Source organism: Dendrobates tinctorius, unplaced genomic scaffold (genome assembly GCF_039654945.1).
Source record: "Dendrobates tinctorius isolate UK_male_01 unplaced genomic scaffold, ASM3965494v1 ptg000100l, whole genome shotgun sequence".
Taxonomy (NCBI): Eukaryota; Metazoa; Chordata; class Amphibia; order Anura; family Dendrobatidae; genus Dendrobates; species Dendrobates tinctorius.
Genome location: NW_027361768.1, coordinates 4061387 through 4087510, shown reverse-complemented (window position 1 = coordinate 4087510; position 26124 = coordinate 4061387). Strand labels below are relative to the sequence as shown.

The following is a 26124-nucleotide window of genomic DNA, read 5'->3' as shown; positions in this document are numbered from 1 at the left end:
GTTGCAATAAGCTTCCATCTCAATGAACCTAAATGGCAACATTTCGAGTGCAAGCAGACGAGACATGTGCAAATTAAGTACTGTGGCCTGTGGGACATTGGCTGCTTTTTTCTGCTTGCATTCCAAAGACTGGGGTATAGACAACTTAAAGCTGGGCTGGGACAAGGACATGGACGGGCTTGATGATGGTGCTGGTTGACTGTGGGCAACAACAGGTGCAGGGCCCTAGGCATCTTCACTGGCACGGTGAACTGGGGATTGGCTTGGACGCAAAACCGTGGACGAAGCAGTGTTGTCACCTGCAGACAGTGTTCCTGGAGCCTGGGGTTCAGCCCACAAAGTCAGGTGCTTTGCTGCCATGTGCCTAATCATGCTGGTGGTGGTCAGGCTTGTAGTTTTGCTACCCCTGCTGAAGCGTGCATGGCAAGTGCTGCAAATGGCCTGTTAGGGGATATCAGCAGAGTCCTTAAAAAATAACCAGACTCGGGAAGATCTAACAGAAGGAATGGAAACTTCCATCCTGTTGGTGTTACGGGGAACAGATGCATGCCTTCTGTCTGCGGCCACCACACTGCTTCTTCCTGCCTGTTGGGGTGATATGCCTCCTCCCGCATGTGCACTGCTTTCCTCGCTCTGCATGTCCTCTTGCCAGGTTGGGTCAGTCACTATGTCCTCCACCACCTGATCTTCCACATCCGCACCCTACTCCTCCTCCTGACTTTCTGGCAATTGTGTCCTCATCATCTTCCACCTCAGGTGACCGTGGCTGCTCAAAGATTTATGCATTGCTACATGAAATATTATCTTGCCTCGCTTCAAGTTGATCGGGCGAGAAGATTGAATCTACAAATGGAATACTGAACAGCTCTTCGGAGTATCCGAGTGTGGGATCAGTTGTCTCAGGGCACTGGGCATGGTGGGCGGAAGGAGGATCAGGGTGAGTAATATCTGGTCCACACTCATGGCTACTCAGACTTGACCATGTGGAAGACATGGTGGTGGTGGCTAAGTGACTGGAAACATTATCCGCCATCCAACCATCAACCGTTTCACACTCCTCTGGATTCATTAGTGGTGTGGTGCAGTCCCCTAGAAACTGGGACAGGAAGGTCAATCGCGAAGATGTGGGTCTTTGCTGTGGCCCACTTTCTGCTTGACCATGGCCTCTTCCTCTACATGCACCATCAGCATCATGTCCACTTCCCGTCCCTTGCCTTGCCCATTTTAAATGGACTACTGAAAAATTAGATGTGATAAGTCTGCCTGCAAAGCAAACAATTTCCACCACAGATACACCAGACATCAGCCTGAGATAATGGACTGTATTATTTTTTTATTATATTTGGGATAGGAAATACTGCTGTATATAACGACTGTGACAGCCAGGCCATAAAAGGAAACCAACGTAAACTGCCCAAACTTTAACCACGCACAGAAAAGAGCTGGCATGAAGATACTGCACCAAGAAATGCGAAAAGGAGATGAATCCAGCGAGCCAAGTTTGAAGTACATAAAAAATCTTTTTTTTATTTCAAACGTAGATTAAAAATATTTATCCATAGCAGCATATTATAAATATAGGCAGAGATAGGAAAAATTACTGCTGTAAAGCGCACGGCAAGACGCGTTTCGGCTAGACCTTTATCATTGCCATAATACACATTGCTATTTTTCTGGGATATAAGAAGGAAAAGATCCTAAGATAGGTGGTGCTATAGTTGATTAAGCGTTAATAGATCACACTTGTGGGCATCCACCTATAAGATTAACTATTTAAAAACAAGTGTTAACCCTAACAAAAGCTAATACGCTAGCAGTAATTTTTCCATATTGATGTCTGTTGTTTAAGCCAATTGGCATCCTAGTTTCCAAAGTAAAAATCCAAGCAGATTCTCTGTTAAGTAGTTTGCGTTTTCTATCGCCCCCTCTGGTAGACCGTGTTACTGACTCTATTGCTTTAAACCTGAAGCTATCAAAATTACCAGAATGATATTGTGAAAAATGCCTGGAGACCACTGATGGATTGAAGCTGGAGGGGTTAATAGCATCAGAAATGTGTCTTCTAATTCTTTTCATAGAATCATAGAATCATAGAATCATAGAATCGTAGAGTTGGAAGGGACCTCCTGGGCCATCTGGTCCAAACCCCTGCTCAAAGCAGGATTCGCTAAATCATCCCAGTTAGATGTCTGTCCAGCCTCTGTTTGAAGACTTCCATTGAAGGAGAACTCACCACTTCTCGTGGCAGCCTGTTCCACTCATTGATCACTCTAACTGTCAAAAAGTTTTTTCTAATATCTAATCTGTGTCTCCTCCCATTCAGCTTCATCCCATTGCTTCTAGTCTTTCCTTGTGCAAATGAGAATAAAGTTGATCCTTCTACAATGTGACAGCCCTTTAGATATTTGTAGACAGCTATTAAGTCTCCTCTCAGTCTTCTCTTTTGCAAACTAAACATTCCCAAATCCTGTAACCTTTCCTCATAAGACAGGGTTTGCAGACCGGTCACCATTCTGGTCGCTCTTTTCTGAACTTGCTCCAGTTTGTTGATGTCTTTTTTAAAATGTGGTGCCCAAAATTGGACACAATATTCCAGATGAGGTCTGACCAAAGAGGAGTAGAGGGAAATAATTACTTCACGTGATCTAGACTGTATGCTTCTGTTAATACATCCTAGATTTGCATTTGCCTTTTTTGCTGCTGCATCACACTGTTGACTCATATTCAGTCTGTGATCTATTAGTATACCCAAGTCTTTTTCACATGTGCTGTCACTTAGCCCTATTCCTCCCATTCTATACATGCTTTTTTCATTTTTATTGCCCAGATTTAGTACTTTGCATTTCTCCCTGTTAAAAACCATTCTGTTAGTTGCTGCCCACTTCTCCAGTTTATTTAAATCTTTTTGAATCCTCTCTCTCTCTTCTCTAGTATTAGCTATCCCTCAACTATCCCTCAACTATTCCTCAGTTTTCCCGTTGTACAACCTACATACTATTTACAACATGATGTACAGTCAATCAAATATACTACATAGGTGGAATTACAGTTCAAAAAACTGTTAATAGGATATTCTTTGTTGCTATGGAATGAGGAAAATTTGTTGATTTTATGTGCATATTGACAACAAGTACATCTCTTATTTCCACATTTAAAAAACCCCTTTAATTTCAGCCAGGTGTCCCTGGTTTCCAGCGAGGAATTCAAATACAGACTCGGCGATAGTTTATCCTGCAAAGTAGGTGCTTTTTTTGCTACATAAGTAATTTGGTTTTCTGCAATAATTTGTTTTAGTTTTGGATCCTGGCTTAACACTGGAATATATTTCTTTATAATAGAGACTATGTTATTATACTGAAGACTATATGGAGTAGAAAAAAACATTTTTTTATTATTTGGAAATTGTGGTTTTTTTTGTTGTTTTTTTTTTATTTATTATTAAATCCTTTCTATCAATATCCTTGACTATTTTGGTTGCTCTCTGTAACATCCAATTTGGATATCCTCTATTTTTTAGTCTCATATTAACTAATTCCTGTGCATTTTTATATATTTTTGGATCAGTCGAATTTCGTTTATACCTTATAAGCTCTCCTATGGGGATGTTTTTTATCACATGTTGAGGATGGCAAGAATCAGCTGCCAGTAATGTATTTTTGGCAGTACTTTTGCGGTAGGGGCTAATAAAGATTTTTTTATTATCATTTTCATCTGGACCTGCTGTTAATGTGACATCTAGAAAATTCACTGAATTTTTATTCCAAAAATGTGTAAAGGCTAAGTTGAAATCATTCACATTAATCCTGTTTATAAAACTGGAGGCTTCCTCCTGAGTTCCTTTCCATATAATGACTAGGTCATCTATATAACGCCCTGTCCACACCAGGCTTTTAGAAAAAAGGTTGGAGTCAGCATATAGGACCAATTCCTCCCATCTGGCCATAACTAGATTTGCCAGAGACGGGGAGAACTTAGCCCCCATGCTGACTCCAGTCTTCTGCAGAAAAAATCTGCTATTAAAAGAGAAATAATTGTGACTGAGTAAAAACCTTACTGCCATTACCAAAAAATCCTTAATTTCTATAGCATAGTTACTAAATGTTTCTAAGTGATAAATTAAGGAATCTATGGCCACCCCATGAGGGATCGATGGATATAATGAAACCACATCACTTGTAATCCAGGAGTATTGATCCTCCCATACAAAATTTTCCATCATGGTAACTAAAGCTTTGGTAGCTCTGATGTAACTAGGGATTTCTTTCACCAGAGGCTGTAAGTAATGATCCACCCATTCTCCTAATCTCTCTCCCAAAGATCCAATACCTGCCACTATAGGGCGTAGTGGAGGTGGAAATACGTCCTTATGGACCTTAGGGAGGGAATGGTAAATAGGAACAATTGGACAGGTGATATGTAAATAGTCAAATAACCTCTGTGTTAGAGCCCCATTGAATACGCCCTCCTCTAGCAATGCTTTAAGCTCCCCATTAAATTCAATAGTAGGATCATAGAATATTTCTTGATAGGCATGAAAATTCTCAAGGTCTAATAAATTCAACTTTTCATACAATCCTGCAGTAAGAATAACTACTCCTCCCCCTTTGTCAGCCTCACGTACTAACAGATCTTTATTACTTATTAAATCCTTTAAAGCCATTCTTTCTTTTGTAGATAAATTATTTCTATTTATAGGATTATTTCTAATTTCTTTATCCAGCTCTATAAGTTCACTTTCCACCAGCTCCTGGAAAGAGTCCAGGACTGGTGGTCGTGACTTCAGGGGATAAAAGTGAGGATTTTTTGTATGAAAGGTTGAATTCAGATCTATATAACTATCTGTGCTTTCACATTGTAGTTTTTTTGCAGATAAAAGTGTTTTTTGTTCTTCATAGGATAACATGATATCTTCATCTATAATAGGCATATCATCATATAACTTTATAACATTATCATCAGAAAAATGACATTTAATGGTAAAATTGCGTGCCAATTTGTTAACGTCTAATAAGGTTTTATACAAATCAAAGCTATACGTCGGACAATAGCCTAGTCCTCTAGATAACAAGGAAATTTGATCTTCCGTCAGTATATAACTAGAGAGGTTCCATATAGGAACCTCTAATACCTCCGATTTTTGTTCCTTTGCGGATTTCTTCTTGCTGGCACTATGGTGTTTCCGCCCGCCTCTTTTCCTCCGTTTTTTGAAACCTTTCTAGAATAAAAAGTCCTTTGTTGTATTCCAGGATTGTATACGCCGTCATTTTCTTCTATAGAAGTGAATAAAGATGAAGAATCCAAAGTGTCCTCTGTAGAATTGTATGAAGAGGAATCTGAACTTTTATTCCCATCTGAGAAAGTCACTTTGTTTCTATTCTGTGTATACAGATTTTTCTTTAATGTAGGGCGTGGATAGGATTGCCAATTATAGACTTTATTTTCTTTGTAGTCTTTAGGATCTCTTTCAAACTTTCTTTTCTTAATATCTGTAATAGAATTTTCCAATTTAACTAAGTTTGATTTCATTTTGTCTTGTAATTTTGGAAAGTCCACATGTTGTGAAAATTTAGCCAGATCATTTTTAAGATCTTTGATATCTGTCTGTATGGAAGCTAGGTGAGCTTCCTCCTCCTTGATAATCAGTTGAATAAGCTTCAAGGAACATGTGCTGAGAATGTCCTCCCATTTTCTCTGGAATGCCTCACTGAAATGAGCTGTAGCTTTTTTCCGTAATCTTAGTCTGCGGGGAATCATCTCCTTTTTAAGATATACATTTAGAGAGTTATGATTCCACCAAGTTTTTATTTCCTTGCTCATTTTATGTTCCAGATTTTTTATAATGGTGGACAATTCATCAGGAAGTTGCACCCTGTTCACATTACTGGCTTTAAAGATCTGTGCAGATCTGTCTAGTCTATTGGCATAATCATCCACATCCAAAATTGTCTGTTCTGTATTCATGTTAAAGTTCAATCATTAAAATCTTCTGCCTAATAAGGGTAGGCACGGCAAGAAAAAACTCTCATGGAACAATAAAAAAGAAAAAATGCCAGCTTACCCAGTTGGTTCAAAAGACAAGCTGCAATACTGTATAGGCTCTCAGCAACGGATAAATGACAGGAGCTCTTGCCAACAATAAATGCGAAAAGGAGATGAATCCAGCGAGCCAAGTTTGAAGTACATAAAAAATCTTTTTCTTTATTTCAAACGTAGATTAAAAATATTTATCCATAGCAGCATATTATAAATATAGGCAGAGATAGGAAAAATTACTGCTGTAAAGCGCACGGCAAGACGCGTTTCGGCTAGACCTTTATCATTGCCATAATACACATTGCTATTTTTCTGGGATATAAGAAGGAAAAGATCCTAAGATAGGTGGTGCTATAGTTGATTAAACGTTAATAGATCACACTTGTGGGCATCCACCTATAAGATTAACTATTTAAAAACAAGTGTTAACCCTAACAAAAGCTAATACGCTAGCAGTAATTTTTCCATATTGAAGTCTGTATTTGAATTCCTCGCTGGAAACCAGTGACACCTAGCTGAAATTAAAGGGGTTTTTTAAATGTGGAAATAAGAGATGTACTTGTTGTCAATATGCACATAAAATCAACAAATTTTCCTCATTCCATAGCAACAAAGAATATCCTATTAACAGTTTTTTGAACTGTAATTCCACCTATGTAGTATATTTGATTGACTGTACATCATGTTGTAAACAGTATGTAGATTGTACAACGGGAAAACTGAGGAAAAGAATTAGAAGACACATTTCTGATGCTATAAACCCCTCCAGCTTCAATCCATCAGCGGTCTCCAGGCATTTTTCACAATATCATTCTGGTAATTTTGATAGCTTCAGGTTTAAAGCAATAGAGTTAGTAACACGGTCTACCAGAGGGGGCGATAGAAAACGCAAACTACTTAACAGAGAATCTGCTTGGATTTTTACTTTGGAAACTAGGATGCCAATTGGCTTAAACAACAGACAAGATTTAATTAGAATTTATTAAAAATCCTAAAATTATGATTCTTATGTTAATAATTATAACCTGCTCTGTCTTAAGTTCATAAATATATTTTTTTGAGCAAAAATTATATTATGGAAGTATCATGGAGGATAACATGAGAATAAAATCTCTGTATATATATTCTGTTATATCATGTATTGTAAAATATTTGTAAAAAATATGGAAAAATTACTGCTAGCGTATTAGCTTTTGCTAGGGTTAACACTTGTTTTTAAATAGTTAATCTTATAGGTGGATGCCCACAAGTGTGATCTATTAACGCTTAATCAACTATAGCACCACCTATCTTAGGATCTTTTCCTTCTTATATCCCAGAAAAATAGCAATGTGTATTATGGCAATGATAAAGGTCTAGCCAAAACGCATCTTGCCGTGCGCTTTACAGCAGTAATTTTTCATATCTCTGCCTATATTTATAATATGCTGCTATGGATAAATATTTTTAATCTACGTTTGAAATAAAGAAAAAGATTTTTTATGTACTTCAAACTTGGCTCGCTGGATTCATCTCCTTTTCGCATTTATTGTTGGCAAGAGCTCCTGTCATTTATCCGTTGCTGAGAGCCTATACAGTATAGCAGCTTGTCTTTTGAACCAACTGGGTAAGCTGGCATTTTTTCTTTTTTATTGCACCAAGAAATGGGTGGCCTTTTTTTTTGGTTTGTGGCCTAAATACTGCTTTATTTCAGCAAAAGTATCAGCCAGGCAAAAAAGAGAAAAAAGCCATAAACTGTCAACACTTTCACCATGCACAGATAACAGCTTACACGAAGAAAACAGCTGGAACGAAGGTACCGCACCAAAAAATGGGTGGCCATTTTTGGCTTTGTGGCCTAAACACTGCTTTATTTCAGCAAAATTAAAAGCAAGGCGAGAAAGAAAGCCGTAAACTGGCAACATTTTCACCATGAACAGATAACAGCTGGCATGAAGATACAGCACCAAGAAATGGGTGGCCTTTTTTTTTGTTTTGTGGCCTAATTACTGCTTTAATTGAGCAAAATTAAAAGCAAGGCGAGAAAGTGAAAAAGGCCGTAAACTGGACAAACTTTCACCACGAACAGAGAACAGCAGGCACGAAGATACAGCACCAAGAAATGAGTGGCCTTTTTTTTGTTTTGTGGCCTAATTACTGTTTTAATTGAGCAAAATTAAAAGCAAGGCGAGAAAGTGAAAAAGACCGTAAACTGGACAAACTTTCACCACGCACAGAGAACAGCTGGTACGAAGATACCGCACCAAGAAATTGGTGGCCTTTCTTTTGGTTTTGTGGACTAAATACTGCTTTAATTCAGCAAAATTAAAAGCAAGGCAACAAAGAGAAAAAAGCCGTAAACTGGCCAAACTTTCGCCACACACAGATAACAGCTGGCACGAAGATAACGCACCAAAAAAGGGTGGCCTGTATGTCTTTTTTTTTGCCTAATTACTGCTTTATTTACGTAAAAATAACAGCCAGGCAAAAAAGAGAAAACAGCCGTAAACTGGCCAAACTTTCAGCATGCACAGATATGATATATGCAATGCTCTACATACACACATACAGTGCCTGCAGGCCTTGCACTGATGTGTATACAGAGACATACAATCCCCTGCCTGCCTAACACTGGAACCTATATAATGCAGAATTAGTCAATAAAAGGACTTTTGGTTTAGCTGGATGTGAGTGTTTAGGATGGTAGAACCACACTAACTAAGAAATGCCCAATTCTGACCCTATCAAGGCAGCCGCTCTCCCTACACCCTCTGAATCTGGAGCTGAATGCGCTGAGAAAGGCAGCGTCCGGTCCATTATACCACTGATGATGCTGTGCGGCCAGCCAATCACTGCACGACCACAACAAAGATGGCTGCAGCGTTTCATGGCCTGGCAGACAATGCCTGCACCGTGATTGGGTCTCTAAAGTCTGCCAAAATTGCTGGGTGGAGACCCGAGTTCCCGCCAAGTAATCCCGGAAAAACTCGGTGCTCGCTGAGTACACCGATCACAGTGATACTTGGGAGAGTGACGAGTAGTGACGAGCGTGTTCGCTCATCACTAGAGATGGGTAATATGGGCACGGGACTATGGGATGGAGGATATGTATGGAGGATATGTATGATGGGTATATGGTACGGGACTATGGGAAGGAGAATGTGTAAGATGGGGGATGTGTATGATGGGCATATGAGCACAGGACGATAGGATGGAGGATATGTATGATGGGTATATGGTTATAATTTGTTATCACTAGAACTACCGGAGAGGTCATTTTGACCCTTTTGCTATTTCTTTTTCCTATAATTTCTAAAATTTTAATAAATGAGTTCTGACTTTTTGTGACTTTTATTTATTCATGGTAGTGTATATTTTAGGACACAAAAGTGAATTGTAACTTTTTCAGGGGCCCGGATTTTACAATTCATACCTATAAGTACTGAAGGGGTCAATTTGACCCCATACATAAAAGTAGTAGTAGGCAAGTCACCTAATATTACAGAGTACAGAAAATCACAGTGCTTCTCCCTAGTTGTAGAGTGTAAGGCTGAGTTAACATGTGGTGTTTTTTTTGCGTTTCCGCGGTGGTTTTAACCGCGCCATTTTGCCGCGAAAACGTGAAAAATAAGCATCCCATGCATTCCTATGGGATTCCGCAATGCTGTGCTAATGCTGCAGCTTTTATCGCGGCGTAATTGCTTTGCGGTAAAAAACGCAGCATGCTCATTAATTTCGCGGAATCGCGGCGATCCCGCACCCATAGGAATGCATTGTTCTGCCTACTTTCCGCATGTGGCTGTGCACACCATGCGAAAAGTAAGCAGAACATTTGCGGATGGTACCCACGGTCCGAAGGAGAGGAGACTGTCCTCCGGGCTTTGGTTACCATATCCCTGTAAAAAAATAGAAGCTAAAATAAAAAATATTGTTATTCTCACCTTCCGACGTCCCGCGCAGCCTTCCCGCCTCTCTCCACGCTCCCAGTCCCAGTAAGCCTTTGCGAGCGATGACGTCCGTTCTCGTGGGATCGCAAAGTCTCGCGGTCATTCGCGCGACGTCATCGCGAATGACCGCGAGACGTTGCGATCCCGCGAGAACAGACGTCATCGCGGTCATTCGCGCAAAGGACTACTGGGACCGGGAGCGTGGAGAGAGGCGGGAAGGCTGCGCGGGACGTCGGAAGGTGAGAATAACAATATATTTTTTTATTATTATTTTTTACATCCTATCTTTTACTATTGATGCCGAAAAGGCGGCCTCAATAGTAAAAAGTTGGTCACACTCGTCAAACACTATGTTTGACGAGTGTGACCAACCTGTCAATCAGTTCTCCAAGCGATGCTCCAGATCGCTTGGAAAACGTTAGCAATTCTGCAAGCTAATTACGTTTGCAAAAAGCTAGTTTTTCTGTGGGAAAATCGCGGGAATTTAAAATGCGATTTTCACGCGGAATGGAATTCTGGAATTCTTGCGGTAATTTCCGCGAGAGTTCCGTTACGTGTGAACCCAGCCAAAGTGTGTCTTTGCATATCAGGGATGATTCAGCATTTTGTTTTGTCTAAACTTGTCTGAACATGTTTGATCCATGTCTCTTGTAGCGATTTCTGTCTGCACTTCAGTAGCAAACATTACAGTTGAAGCTACAACTCTGCATGTTTGTACAGTGTCATTTTATCACTTCTGCGATCTTACAAGTTCCTTTTTGCGACGTATATTTGAAGCATGAGTAAACAGAGGGTTCTGACAAGTGATGAAATTTTGAAATGTCTTCAGAATTTATCTGAAAATGAGTCAGAAGAAGAAAATCAGGAACAAATAGACTGAGGCTGTGTTCACACACAGCGTTTTTTTAGCGGTTTTTACCGCGGTTTTCACTATAAAACCGCTAAAAATAAGCTGCACAGTCATTTCTATGCATTTTGCACTTTTTGTGCACATTGATGCGTTTTTTACTGAGAAAAAACCGCATCGTGGTAAAAAAACGCAGCATGCACATTAATTTTGTGGATTTTTCCGCGGTTTTGGTTTCTTCCATGCGTTTAGAAACCGCTGCGGAAAAGACCGCATCAAAAACGCATCAAAACCGCACAAAAACCGTGCTAAAAGTGCCGCGGAAAAATAGGTGTGGTTTCTGGGAAGGGATTCAGGTTTTTGAGCAGAAATTTTCTGCAACGTGTGCACTTAGCCTCAGAGTCTGATGAAGAATATTTTCCTCATGATATTTCCGAAGAATCAGATTCAAGCAGTAACAGTGATATAATTGACGATACCGAAGATTCTGGAGAGGATGATGGACGTCCTACTGCGTCAGCAAGATGTACAGCCACACCACAATTGCGAAGAGGTAGAGGAAGAGGGACCCAACCACAATATTTTGGATACGGAGGGAGAATGAAAGGTACAGTGGACATTCCACCTGCTGTGGGTCATAAAGAGACTTGTCGCGATGGAACTGTGTGGGAAGTTGTCCGAATTGCTTCTGCATCTACTGGCCAACAGTCCCAACAAAACATTCTACAAGAAACAGCTGGACCCACCCCTTATGCCAAACAGGAGATCATCAATGGGAATGTATCAAGTGCATGGAGGTTGCTAATTGATGAACCTATACTTCGCCACATAAAAAAGTGTACAGAAATGGAGGCTCGTCAGAAACTTGAAGATGATAAATGGACAGTTTCTCTAATCGAGCTTGATGCATTTATTGCAATATTATATGTGAGGTGCGCTTATAATGCAAATGGTCTTTCTGTAAAAACCTTGTGGTCAAGTCCTTGGGGTCCTCGCTTCTTTCAAGACACTATGCCGAGAAGTAGGTTCGAAGAATTGATGCGATTTGTACGATTTGACATCAAATCCACCCGATCTGATACATTGAAGAATGACAAGTTTGCTTTATTTTCTGAAGTGTGGAATCGCTTCATTGGAAATTGTATACTGTGTTACAAACCTGGACAAAACCTGACAGTTGATGAACAGCTTTTTCCAAATAAATCAAGGTGTCCTTTCACCCAATATATAGCTAATAAGCTGGATATATTTGGAATAAAATTCTGGCTGGTAGCCGACGTAGAATCCAAATACCTCTGCAACGGGTTTCCATAGTTGGGAAAAGATGAACAACGACAGGCTGATGAGTCTCTTGCACAACACATTGTTCTCAAACTAATGGATCCATTTTTGAACAAGGGAAGAAATGCTACTACAGATAATTTTTTCACTTCATTGAAACTTGCCAATACATTGAAAGCCAAGAGAACAAGCATTGTGGGAACGATGAACCATGCAAGAAAAGAGATTCCATCTTTGGCAAAAAAAACCAACAAACAAATACATATGAGACTACTCTGATGAAGAATGGTGACATCACTCTTAAAGTTTACCAAGGTAAGCCAAATAAGAATGTCATTTTGCTCAGTAGTCTTCACCCAGATGTAGCAGTTGGAAACGACAAGAAAAAAAAACCGGAAACGGTAAAATTTTACAATAAAAAAAAGGTTGGAGTGGACACAGTAGACCAGATGGCTCGAAAGTACACCACAAAATCTGGAAGCCACCGATGGCCTGTTCAGGTGTTTTGTAATGTACTTGATTTAGCAGCTATAAACGCAACTATACTCTATAAAACAGCAACTGGGAGTAAAATTAGCAGACGGAAGTTTATTCTTCAGCAGGCATTAGACCTTCGCAAGAATTATTTGGAATCAAGAAGTGGCCCATCATCCGCAATGTCTGAACCACAAACAAAAGGACAAGAAATCCACAAGCGTCGAAAATGTGGCATTGGAAGATGCAACGCAAACAAAACAACTAAAACTTGCGCAAGCTGTAACAAACCAGTTTGTGGAAAATGCACCGGGAAAGTGGAAGAAAGTACTGTTTGTGTTAACTGTTGGACACCGCATGCTATGACCATGTAAAAGGAAAATGCGTTTAAATTGCTGTACTTGATCTTAACACTGTTCCTACTAAGTTAAAATAAATGTTCTTTAATTTGTTGGCAACAAAAAAGTTATTTTTACTCCAGAGTCAGTACTTTTGAATGGGGGTCAAAATGGCCCCTAAAGGTAGTTATAGGTATTATGAAACATGCGATTAGTTCTAGTGTTATAACTTATAACTAACCACAGTTAGTTACTATGCCCGGGCAATGCCAGGCTCTTCAGCTAGTAGTATATACTCACGTCACAGCTGGGGCATAGTTATAGCTGCAGTTCTCTATGTCATGATCAGTGATTGAAGCCACACTGGCTGACATCCAACAGTTGCCAGGAGGAATAAAAATAATTTCCTCCCAGTAGCTGGGCTTCCAGTGCGGTCAGCCACACAGCTTTAGTGTTTGGGAACAGGACAGATGCACTTTAAGGCCTACTTTACACTGAAGTGATATGGCTCTGAGCTGTATACCTGTTATCGTGTCTTTTCCGGAAGTATGTTCTCCTTTGTAATTAGCATTTGATCCAGCTGATTTATAGTCCACATGTTTTTCCTTCAGGCCAATTACTTCCCGTGGAGATGCAGGGGCACTTGCTTAAACAGAAATAAAATGAACACATTTATAATACTATATGTTCATGTTAATTCTTTAATGCTACATAAATTCAGCATATATTGATTCTATTGTAGTATAAACTGTTTTATATTACAAGAAAGAACAGGCAAAAATGAATGAACATATAGCGCTTCATAACAAAAATGTATTATATTTACATTTATAATATAAATATATACAGTATATGTATATAACATGTTTGTCAACATCTATATATTACAGAGCTTCTAAAACTAAATTTTTTAACTTTACAATATCACTAATTGGATATGTCAAGAGGACAAGTACATACTGTATTTTGACTTTGGTCAAATATGCCTTCATCTTTCTCATTTAGATATCTAATTACCTGTGCAAAGTTAGAGGCCTCAAGGGATGGCGCAATGCATGATAGCATGATGATAACCAACAAACCCAATAAATATAATTAAGGCAAAAACTCAAAATTCAATTCATACACCACAAGACATGAGTCTAAATTGCCAAATGTACAAATTTTATTAAATGCAATAGCATGATATACATTACTTAGTAAAGAACATGGATAAAATAAGGACACTGCTATCCAAATAGGGAGCCTATATTGCACAATAGCACAAAACAGTATGTACTAATTGAATAAGTGCATGAAGACATCATACATATGCTAAACAGAGGTTAATCCATGAAAAATGCATCTGAACTGAAAGGAACTTTCCACAGTGGAAACAGGCATAACCAATCAACAGGTTCATATGAATTCTAGGTATACATATTGTACTACTGAGCTACTACTAAGTACCTCGACCATATAGCATTACAGTATGAACCCAAACAAAGTTTAGTAAATAAAAGGATGTTTACACCAAGGCACTTACATAGTTAAAGTGTGTGGCACTGGCTTCCCTGTCGCCCCAACGCGTGTTTCGCTTCTTCATCAGAAGAAGCGAAACGTGCGTTGGGGCGACAGGGAAGCCAGTGCCACACACTTTAACTATGTAAGTGCCTTGGTGTAAACATCCTTTTATTTACTAAACTTTGTTTGGGTTCATACTGTAATGCTATATGGTCGAGGTACTTAGTAGTAGCTGAGTAGTACAATATGTATACCTAGAATCCATATGAACCTGTTGATTGGTTATTCCTGTTTCCACTGTGGAAAGTTCCTTTCAGTTCAGATGCATTTTTCATGGATTAACCTCTGTTTAGCAAATGTATGATGTCTTCATGCACTTATTCAATTAGTACATACTGTTTTGGGCTATTGTGCAATATAGGCTCCCTATTTGGATAGCAGTGTCCTTATTTTATCCATGTTCTTTATTGAGTAATGTATATCATGCTATTGCATTTAATAAAATTTGTACATTTGGCAATTTAGACTCATGTCTTGTGGTGTATGAAATGATAGAATGATGAGTAAGTAAATTAAGTATATATAAGTAAAAAGAAGGTGCAATAGTCAAAAGTAAATGATACCAGCAATAATGATGGTACAAGTATACACAGTATATCACAAAAATGAATACATCCCTCATATTTTTGCAAATATTTTATTATATCTTTTCATAGGACAACACTGAATATCTGACACTTTGATACAATGCAAAGTAGTCAGTGTATAGCTTGTATAACAGTGTAAATTTTGTGAGACCTCTCAATAACTCAACATACAGCCATTAATGTCTAAACCGCTGGCAACAAAAGTGAGTACACCCCTAAGTGAAAATGGCCAACTTGTCCCCAATTAGACATTTTCCCCCTTGGTGTCATGTGACTCATTAGTATTACAAGATCTCAGATGTGATTAGGGAGCAGGTGTGTTAAATTTGGTGTTATCGCTCTCACACTCTCTCATACTAGTCACTGGAAGTACAACATGACACCTCACTCTCTGTGGATCTGAAAAAAGAATTGACGCTCTACATAAAGATGGCCTAGGTTATAAGAAGATTGCCAACACCCTGAAGCTGAGCTGTAGCACGGTGGCTGTAATGAAGCAGAATTTAATATTAATTACAGTATGCCTGATATATATTTTTAGGATGCCAGGAGACATAGACAATTGTTCCTATGAGTCTGAACATTGACTCTTGAATTGATGTCTGTGAATTGCTGAATGGCTGATATTTACCAGCAGTGGAACTTCAGCCAGCTCGATGGGACCCTGACGGTGCAGAAAGTATGCTGCAGAGGGGAAACTATATTCATGTGACGGGAGACCAGGGTGTGTTAAAGTACATTCTCTCAGCCACGACTACAGCCCCGGCCCTCCCTCACACTGCAACTGCATGTGACATGGCACTGTGATGTGTATGGTGTGAGGATGGTATGCAAATTAACACCAGAGGCAGAGTTTTCTTACAGGCACCCCACGACTCAGAGCCTGGAGGAACTAATTAGCATAAAAGATTAAAAGTCTATTTCTCAGCAACAAGATAGCAGCTACGAGGCGTTCAGGTAGGACTATTTTAATAATTCTATCACCTGTATGTGCAACGCCCCCTAAAGCCGGGGATTACTCGGTACCAAGTTTGAAGCGCCCACTAGGGCCGGGGTTACTCAGCACCTGGCCGGTCAGTTCTTAAAGGCGATGTCACGGCAGCAGTGACCCGGTCCGTAACCGTGGGCGTGCAATGAAAAATGAAGATGATGATGATTTTAAAGAATAAAGATGGGGATAATTTGTGATGCCACCCATGGTGTTTGGCAAGGAAGTTGATAGCCGATGCTGCAAAAGAGACCGCTGGGGCTGTTGGTGATGCAGCAGAGTTGTTACAGCTCTCCACAGGTAGAGCTAAGCCCCAGGGCAGTTATAAGTGTTAGAGATGATGATGGTGGTTGTAGTTGTGGAGCAAAGCAGGTGACGCTGTAAATAAGTCAGAGGACACAGTGGAGTGCAGTGTTCACATTTTTACTCACAGTTCTTCCAGTTACAATCCCCAGCCGGGGTGCTGTGTCCTCCAGGTTGGTGGTCCAGCCAGCTCTCAAGTAATTTGGGGTACACCGTGTTAGAACCTCCTTCAGATGTTCCTTTCCTGGCTGTCTCACTGCACTGGCTCCCTCCTCTCCTGCCCTGTGCCTTCACACAAAGAATCCCAAGCCAGAAGCCCCGAGTCTTGTCGGGTGACATGCTCTAGGTCTCCTTGATCCTATCCAGCTGCTTTTTCTGCAAATGTGTTGGATGTGGCTGCAGCACATGCAGATACTGCAACCTCCGGTTAGTTAGCTGAGTCCTTAGTTTCTCCACTAGTCTGGGGCCGGTCCCCTACTGCGACCTGGTCCCTCCATCTGACATCGGTTAGTGTGGATACAGGCTCCACGGGTGAATTCTTCACTACCCGTGCCCCTAGGACCCCTTCGTTCTCTCTTCCACTGAAGCTTATCTTTCTGTTCTTCTGTCTTTCCTTTCTCTATTTCTACTGTCTGCTGGTCCAGGGACGAGTTCCTCACTGCTCAAGTCCCCAGCTCCGACTGACTCACTCTCTCAATGTCACTTCCTTCAGCTCTCCCCCTGCTGCTTTCCCCACCCACACCCTCTGCCTAGTCCCTCTCTGGCCTGGAGAGGTCTGGTGTTGGATACAAGTATCTGGGTTCAGGGTAGTGCCCCCTCTTTACCTGAGAGTGGAATACCACACCTCTGAAGGAGGTGCAGTACCTCTGTGGCAACTGAAGCCTCAGGTATGCCACATATGCTCATAGTAATAGGTTATATATGTCCCAGGGGGTGACAGATTCCCTTTAATGGCTGTGTGTTGAGTTATTTAGAGTGTGCACCAAATTTAAACTGTTATACAAGCTGTACACTGACTAATATAAGGGGTGAATAGAGATGAGTGAATATGTTCGGGTTTCCTCTTATTCAGCAAGCTATAGAGCTTGCTGAATAAGCTGCAGAGGGAACCTGGCTTCCTGGATCGGCGCCGCAGCTGCATGTATTGTGGCTGTGTCACAGTCACAGCACATGTATGGATAGCCTGTGTGTTGGGTTCTCCATGCATGTGCTGTGACTGTGACATTTTCCCTGAAGAAGCCACGGACGTAGCTGGCAATACGCGTGGGGTCTGCTCCTCCACAAATTTTCTACTGGCAAAAAATGGCTCTAAATAGGAATTTTACATCTTAATACCCTAATATCAGCAGGTTTGAACCCTGATATTTTTCCACAAACATTTTTGATTTGCTAGCAAGGTTTTCTTGCTCTTAATAGCTTTTCCATTTTTTTCCTTCTTATTTTCCCTTATGCATTTTTTGGGGGGATAATCACTTTACGTGTTAAACCTTCTGCTAGTCCACAACCAGCTATATTTTTTGTATCAGTCACAGCTGTTATCCCTTAAATACTGACATGGTGTTGTGAATAGGGTTATTAATCCTATTACTGTATTCATATTGTGCATTTTTTTGCGCATTCATGGGTTTAACCATTCAGTAAAAGTAAATATCAATGATCTGTTTTCTCATGAATCTGTTTATATGAAATTTTTCTGCTGGTATTATATAATATATTTGGAGTGCCCGCCAGGTCCGTGGGGAACTCGGTATCGGGCATTTATTAAAGGGTAAGTGTCACAATAGAGGTGACCCGGTCCGTGGCTCTGGGCATCCAATGAAATTGTTAAATAAAGTATATAGGGGATGATTTAAATGCGAATTAGTTTATGACACCACCTGTGGTAATCGGCAAATAAGGTGTTAGCCGATGCTGCTTCAGAGTCCGCTGGGATTGATGGTAATGCAGCAGAGTTGTAACAGCTCTCCATAGGTAGAGCTGGACCCCAGGGCAACTGTATGTGTAAGTGATGAGATGATGATGATGGTTGTAGTGCAGGGCAGATGGTATAGCAAACTAATTTAAGGACACAGTGGGGTTGTAGTTTCCTTTACCTTTACTGGATGTATATAGATGCAGACCGGAGCACTGGTTACAGATGACAATGGAGGTCCGGGCAGCCCGAAGCAACTCAGGATCCACTCAGCGAGGTGGGTTGGAAGCTTCCTTACTCTGCTGCTCTATTTGAGGTCCTTGCTGTCTAAAGCTCTGCTCAGTCCTCTGTTCCTCTCACTGTCTGTCAGAAAACATTTCCCGCATGGCATTGAGCCTTTCACAGGTGTCTCTTCTCGTGGCGTCTCCAGGCTCTAATGTTTGGAGGTGGACTGGACTGTGGGTACCTGCATGCCTGGTCCGGAACTGAAAGGGCTGCATCTTCTGTTCCCGGTGGGGGGGGGGAGCCTGAGGGAGGCGGACCTTCCCCTGCTGCAGAACGGAAGGAGCAAAGAGACGGGGCTTCCTGCTGACAGGAGGGGGCGGGGAGAGCCTAGGGAGAGCACGCTGACACAGGGGGATAAGGAGGAAAAGTGCATGCTGCAGCAGGAGTTGGCGCCAAGCAAGTGAAGTGCGCAGAGCAGAGAAGAGCGTGCCCTGCTTCACCCTCCAGAGAGTGCTGGCCCTGTGACAGGCCGTGCTGCTCCTGTCCAGAATAGGAGCTGTGGTGCTGGGGGAATTAGCCGTGCCAACAGAGCGGAGTGTGCAGAGCTGTGCCAACAGAGTGGAGCATGCGGAGCTAAGCCATGTGCTGTACACCAGGAGACAGTGAGTATCGCACCCCCTCTTCGCAATAGTAACCGCATACCCAAAAGAGCCCTCCAGCTGAGGACTGAGACAGGCAGACAGTACTCGGTGAGCACCCTCTTTGTGAATGTGTACCCACCAGCCTCCGTGATCGGGGGGAGACTCCCCCCGACAAGCCTGAGACAGTCGCTAGTGTGGGCAGGCTCGGCGTGCGCAGTGACAGACCTGAGCCCCTGAGAGTAGTAACCGGACAGACCGAGGAGCGCGGCATTGTTTCTGCAGTAATTCTTATGGAAATAATTTATGGACTTCCATGCGCTGCTTGACAAAATACAGGATCCCAATTAAGGTGAAAGATTAATCATTTATTCCCAACGCGTTTCGAAGTAAAGGTTACTTCTTCCTCAGGGGATAATGTCTGTCATCCCCTGAGGAAGAAGTAACCTTTACTTCGAAACGCGTTGGGAATAAATGATTAATCTTTCACCTCAATTAGGATCCTGTATTTTGTCAAGCAGCGCATGGAAGTCCATAAATTATTTCCAAAAGAATTGATGTTTTGGCAGTCACTCGGTTTGACCTTTGGACGTGTAGCAGCTGACTTGGAATCCTATGTGCTTGATCTCCCCTGCAAATAGGTGAGTGAATTTCTTTTACTTTTTTGATATTAACCCGGATAAGACCCTATTGCGCTTTTCTGTTCCTTTAGTATATTGCATTGTTTCTGCGGTGACTCGTTCTGAGTGTAGACTTGTGACTAAGAGTGGTGAGAGCAGGACCCCTCTCACCACCCAGCATCCTGTTGTTTTCCCCGGAAGTCTTTTCTTCATCGTGGACAGAGACTTGAGAGACTACATGTGCTGCTGTTGTCGGTGCCACCATTGGATTTCCGCCTGACAGCGACTGCGTCGAGACGACCCATGCCGCTGTTGTCAGTGCCACCGTTGGAACCCTGTACTTTCTCACAACAGAAGACTACAGTCTGATAAGTTTAACCTCTTTATTACTGAACTCTCATTCATCCCTCACTTACCATGACAACCTTCCAGTTCTGCCCCATTCCTCGCCATCACCCTACAACCCCTCACTCCCTGCGTGGAGTACATCCCCTGTAAATAAACCTGTTTAACCCTTGCTCTGTCTCCCCGTGTGTGACTGAATCCTGCATTCCTGCAGGTTATTACATTAACCTGCTGCTGTGCGTTCAGGTGTGTGATGGGGCCAGAATACCTGCAATCTTCTGCCCTCCGGATTTAGCTACTGAGACCGTAGTGCTCTGCAGCCACGGACTCCGGTGTCCAGTTCTTGCTCTGACCTCTGGGATGAGCGTGGTCACAGCTCCTCTTCCTAAGCTTCCCTATACTTTTCTCTTCCTCTCTGACTCAGAATGCACTCCAGTCTGGGGACAAGCTTCTTACTCGTCCAGTCTCCCAACACTGACTGGCTGCAACTCTATCTAACTTCCTCCTACTGACCAGAGAGACCATCTCCCCTCAAGTCGAGTTTAGACCTTCCCCTGCTAGCCCACAACAGGAAATGTGTTGCATGCTGTGTATACCTGGCCAGGAGATCCCTCCTTACTTCAGGCCTAACATCATCCCCTGTGAGGGAGGCAATGCCATTGTGGCAACTGGACTCCAGGGGTGCCACATTTTCCCCTCAGTCCTCTCAGTGGGACGAAGCTTCTTGCTGGCGTAAGCAATCACTCTCTCTCTTCCTTTCTGCACCTGTGACAGCACTGCTCCCAATCCCACGTTGCTGGCGTCAGTGTAAAGCACAAATGGTTGGTTACAGTCAGGATAGACCAGGACTTCATCTCCCATGAGAGCCAGTTTCAGTCGTGTGAAGGATTCTTCTAGCTTGTTGTTCCACTCGAACTGAAGACTCTTGCTCTTGGCCTTCTTGGATTGGCCCAGTAGCAGGTCTTGCAGGGGTGCGGCTATTTGGGTGAAGCCCTTGATGAATCTCTGGTAGTAGCCTACCAGTCCAAGAAACTGCCGTACTTCATGAATGTTGCTGGGTTTTTTCCAGTCCGGGATAACAATGACTCTGTCAAGGTCTGGTGCCACGCCTTCTACACTTAGCATATGGCCTAGGTACTGCACCTTGGGTTTCAAAAGGTGACATATGGACGGTTTTACTTTGAAGCCAAAATTGGACAGGGCTTCAAACAAATCGGCTAGGTGCTTCAGGTGGTCCTCATAGGTTTTGGAGAAGACGATTATGTCATCTAGGTACAGCAGAACAGTTTCAAAGTTTTTTTTGTCCTAGGCAGCATTCCATTAACTGCTGGAATGTCCCCGGTGCACTGCAGAGTCTGAATGTCATGTAGTTGAACTCACAGAGTCCCATTTGTGTTGCAAATGCTGTCTTTTCTTTGCCTGCATCCACCACGGGAACCAGCCAATACCCAATGGTGAGATCTAAAGTCGAGAAATAGTTAGCAGATCTCAGTGCAGCCAATGATTCCTCAACTATAGGTAATGGTTAAGCATCTTTATGTGCAATGCTGTTAATCCCTCTGTAGTCAACACACATTCTCATAGTACCATCTTTCTTTTTAACGAGGACTAATACAACTGCCCAGGGGCTACACCTGTCTTGGATTACCTCAGCCTCCTTCATCTCCTGTAACATACTCTTGTCATATTTCTGACTAAAAGGGATAAATGGGCACCATCCACAATATATACTCAGGTGGGATCACCTAGTGCATATAAATAAATTAACACAGTACCAAATTAAGAGAAAAGTATATGCACACAAATAGGGATCACCATGCACTAATATAGTCAAAAGTCAAATTTTATTATAGTGAACACACCAAGCAAACACTTAGTTTAAAAACAATTAAAATGTCTGAACTCACAGACACACATAGACAAACAAAAACAATGGGTCATGTTAATAGACAGTTAAATACTGTGGGTCCCAGAATTAACCATTTAAATCAAATAACAAATATCTACTGAATTTCAATATCTGGGATCTAACACCACAGGTTAACAATCCCAATCTTATTCATTGTCATAATATCATGGTGTTAATACAAATATACCAGAATATCTACATATCAAGTCCTATAGGGAAACACTGTGATTGCATAAGGGATACACAGGCAAAATAAATGCCATGTGTATGCATCAAATTCTCAACATGTTACCACTAAATCAAATACAATAAAATAGGGACAACATAGCCCCTTTCCCTAACATGATATCACCTGGTTTCTGAGGACAAGCAGACCAATGGTTAAATTGTATGGGACCCCCAATCGCCACTATGAAGTGTCTTTCTCAAGGTCAGTGTCACACCCATTGTTTTTGTTTGTCTATGTGTGTCTGTGAGTTCAGACATCTTGTCATATTGATAGTGTGCTGGAGGTACAGGTTGGTACCTCTCCTTAGTGGGTGGATAATCTCTGGTGGGGATATGATGTTGAGCCACTTTTGCCTGCCTAAAGTCTAGAGGGTGTTTGCTGAAAACCCGCTCATACTCTTGAGCCACCCGATAAGCCCCATGCTTTTGGTGCAAAGGGGTGGAGTCAGCGCCCACATGTAGCTGCTGACACAAATCCTCCTGTTGCCCCTCAGAGCCATTGTCCTCCACCTGATCGGACGGAAGGAAGGGCTCTGTTGCATCCATTGCATTGTTACTGATAGTGAATAGCTTAGCAAGGGTGGCATATCGGGGTAAATGGACCTCTTTTTCCCCACAATTCAGGATGCGTATCGGTACTCTCTCCCTTTTCGGACATCGACTACCCCCCTGGCTGTCAAGGCAGTGGGCCTACTATCAGAGTACACTGGTTCTACCAGGGCCTGGTAATCTTGACCCCTGCGGCCTATTGCTGCTCAACAACAAATTAACTTTTCACTCCTTGGGGGGGTACTGCAATGGGGAATGAATCACTCACTCTGACACTGCCGACCTCTCCACCAGACAGCTCTACCTGTTGTCTTTGCATCAGTGCTTTGATCTCCTTCTGCAGGACATGCTGCTGACTGGAACTGGCGGTCTTGGCTACCTGCTGCAACAAAATAATAATTTCTGCAAGACAATTTTCTATTACATTAGTGCCTAGAGTTATCATAGGATGGCATTCTCGTTTGTCAATATCAACTACAATTAGACTTTGCGATTGAAACTCTGCTCGGCCAATCTTAATGATCACCTCTTTAAACCCCACCTGAGGCAAGGGCTGACCATTACTGGCAAAGATGGCAAGGTGTTCAGCTGGGCTGCGAGTAATGTTTGAATCAGCCCAGTGTCGCTTAAAAAGGACATATGGCAGAGTTGTCAACTGGGAGCCGGTGTCCAGCAAGGCGTTCATCGGGAAGCCATCAATCACGACGGGCCGTCCCCCCCACAAACTTGTCTCGCCACCATTTGGGCCTGGTCTTCTTACTCCTGGGGGTTGGCCCTCCGCCCCAGGGGTTGCTTATTTAAATAGCAGAATCTTGTGATGTGCCCCGCTTTGTTGCAGCGGCGACAAATAGCCTGTCCATAGCGATTGTTGTCTCTCCCTCTGGTCGGTGGGATCCTCTTCTTGCGTCACCACAGAATGTCATCTGGACTAGAAGCCAGCTGGATATTCTCCTTTGGGGACACTTGCAAAGGCATGTGCAGCCACACATTTAACTCTTTGGAATAAAATTCTTGGACTTAAAGTGCGCTGCCAGACAAAATATCAGATCCAAATCGTGTAGATGAATTAACCTTTTAATTCCCAACACGTTTTGAAGTCCATAATACTTTTTCCTCAGGGGATGACATATATGCAAACACAGAGCTGTCTCCAGCTTTATACATTCACATTTTAAAATTGGCGCCAATGATAACATGTGATGCACCGTAAAGGTTTCCTCTATTTATATTTATTTTTTCAGGACTCCACCGAAACACATTTTTTCTTGATTTTTTCTTGTCTTTTTCTTTTCCTTCTCCCTGACATGTTCTTGTCTGGTGTGATGGTGTGAGTACTGGACTGTGTTTTTTTCTGCCTTTTCTGCGATGTGAGTTCGCTTTTTAATTCAGTATCTTCTTTTTTTCTCTTTTAAAATAGTTTTAATTAGCTTTTCTGTAAAATAAAAATAGGAACAATTGGTTTTATCAATTACAGATGAATTACTGTGACAATTTCATGACAATTGATCTGTTCTGAACTTTGACCTTTACGGTGCATCACATGTTAGAATTGGCGCCAATTTTAAAATGTGAATGTATAAAGCTGGAGACAGCTCTGTGTATGCATATACCGTATGTCATCCCCTGAGGAAGAAGTATTATGGACTTCGAAACGCGTTGGGAATTAAAAGGTTAATTCATCTACACGATTTGGATCTGATATTTTGTCTGGCAGCGCACTTTAAGTCCAAGAATTTTATTCCAAAGAGTTTCATGTGGTGGTCTCTGTGTGGACCCTTGGACGTGCAGCAGGCTGACAAACTGATCTTATATGCTTGACTCTCTCCTGGAAAGGGTGAATATATTTCTTTGTTATCCCTTTTAAATCACCCGGATAAGACCCTATTGCGCTCTTGTTTCACCTATAGTTTGGACAAATTCAGCCACACATTTAGTCAGCGCCTGGACCTGGTGCCATAGGTCTGCAGATGAGTCATTATCTTGAGTTGGCGCGTCGGCCCCAATGGGGGTCTGAGCAAAGGATGCTGCCTCCTGCTGGTACGTAATTGCTGTATGCCTAGGGTGTGCTGTGCCGCTAAAATTTGGTTCACGCAGCACCCGGATGGCCCTATCTTTAAAGTGTGCAAAGTCCATGTCAGGGTTTTGTAGGGCTATATTGCGCAGCTGTGTCCTTTGGGTGTTAGACAGGAGTACCTCTATAAACTGCTCCATTAACAACTTAAACTCATCTTGTACACTGTCAGGGTCACCCTGCTTCATGGCCCATAGCGCCTTCTGGAGGTTAGGAGCATAGTCCCTAATGCTGTCCTGCACCCTTTGTTTGCACCCAAAGAATCTCATTTTTATTTCTGCTGCAGTGTGGGTGTCAAAGATGTCCTTTAGCATGGCCAAGATTTGCTGGACAGTTCTTTTTTCAGTGCCCAGCCATGATTTTACTTCCCTCTGGGCCGCACCAGTTAACTGACCAATGAGGATGTTGATTTTTTGATCCTCAGACAGGGGGTACACTTTGAACAAACTACATAGTCTCTCCTTAAAATCGCTCATGGCGTGCGACTCCCCTCAGTATTGTAGTAATCAGGCTGCTCCTAGTATGTACCGCATTGATAGGACATTATGGGGACTGCGGTGGTGGTCACCGGATTCTGCTGTACTATAGGGGGTGAAGCTGCATCCACCACTGAAACTTGTGGCACTATGAGGGTTGCGGCTGCAGCTGGATCTGGCTGCATCATGTGGGCTGCGGCCACCACTAGATTTCCACCTGAGTTGGACATGTTGTTCCCCCCCAGTGAAACTCAGCCAGGCTCTGGGTATCGTTACCGTAATCAGCGGCTGCTCCGCTGGCAGGCTGGATGAACTCCTTCTGGTCTCCAAGTCAGGGCTTCCTGCTTTTCATCCGCTCACAACAGAGCGCGCCCTGAGCTTCACTTCGTGCTCTTTCTTCTGAGTTAAGCCCATGATAGCACGCCCCTTCTGCTTCCTGCGCACCATGCTGCGCTGTAATGGCGGCAGTAATACAGTTCAATAAAGTCTATGACACACAATACCCGGCGATACCAGGGGCACGTATTCTGTTTGTGACACCAAAATGGAACGCCTGCCAGGGCCGTGGGGTACTCGGTACCAGGAAGGTAGCGGTGACCAGATCACAGAGGAGTGCACGAAGATCACAGGGGTGAGGCACAGAGATCACAGGGGTGCATATAGCTGGGGGGCACATAGCTTTGGGTGACAGATCACATGTGAGCACAAACATCACAGGGGGTACATAGCTGGGGGGCACATAGATAACAGGGGGCACAAAGCTGGGAGCCACAGATATCACAGGGGTGCACATAGCTGGGGGCACAGAGAT

At 42.4% G+C, this 26124-nt stretch overlaps 1 protein-coding gene across 6 annotated transcripts in view; it reads right to left on the bottom strand.

Moving 5' to 3' along the window:
* CTNND2 (catenin delta 2) overlaps positions 1–26124 on the bottom strand; it is a 3465616-nt gene that overhangs the window by 231600 nt on the left and 3207892 nt on the right. For 5 of the 6 annotated variants that reach the window (XM_073587627.1, XM_073587628.1, XM_073587625.1 and 2 more), the window contains one exon: positions 13423–13545. The exons of the other annotated variant lie outside the window; for it this stretch is intronic. In XM_073587627.1, the coding sequence (XP_073443728.1) occupies positions 13423–13545 (123 nt within the window). The remainder of the gene's footprint in view (positions 1–13422; positions 13546–26124) is intronic. 6 annotated transcript variants of the gene reach the window in all.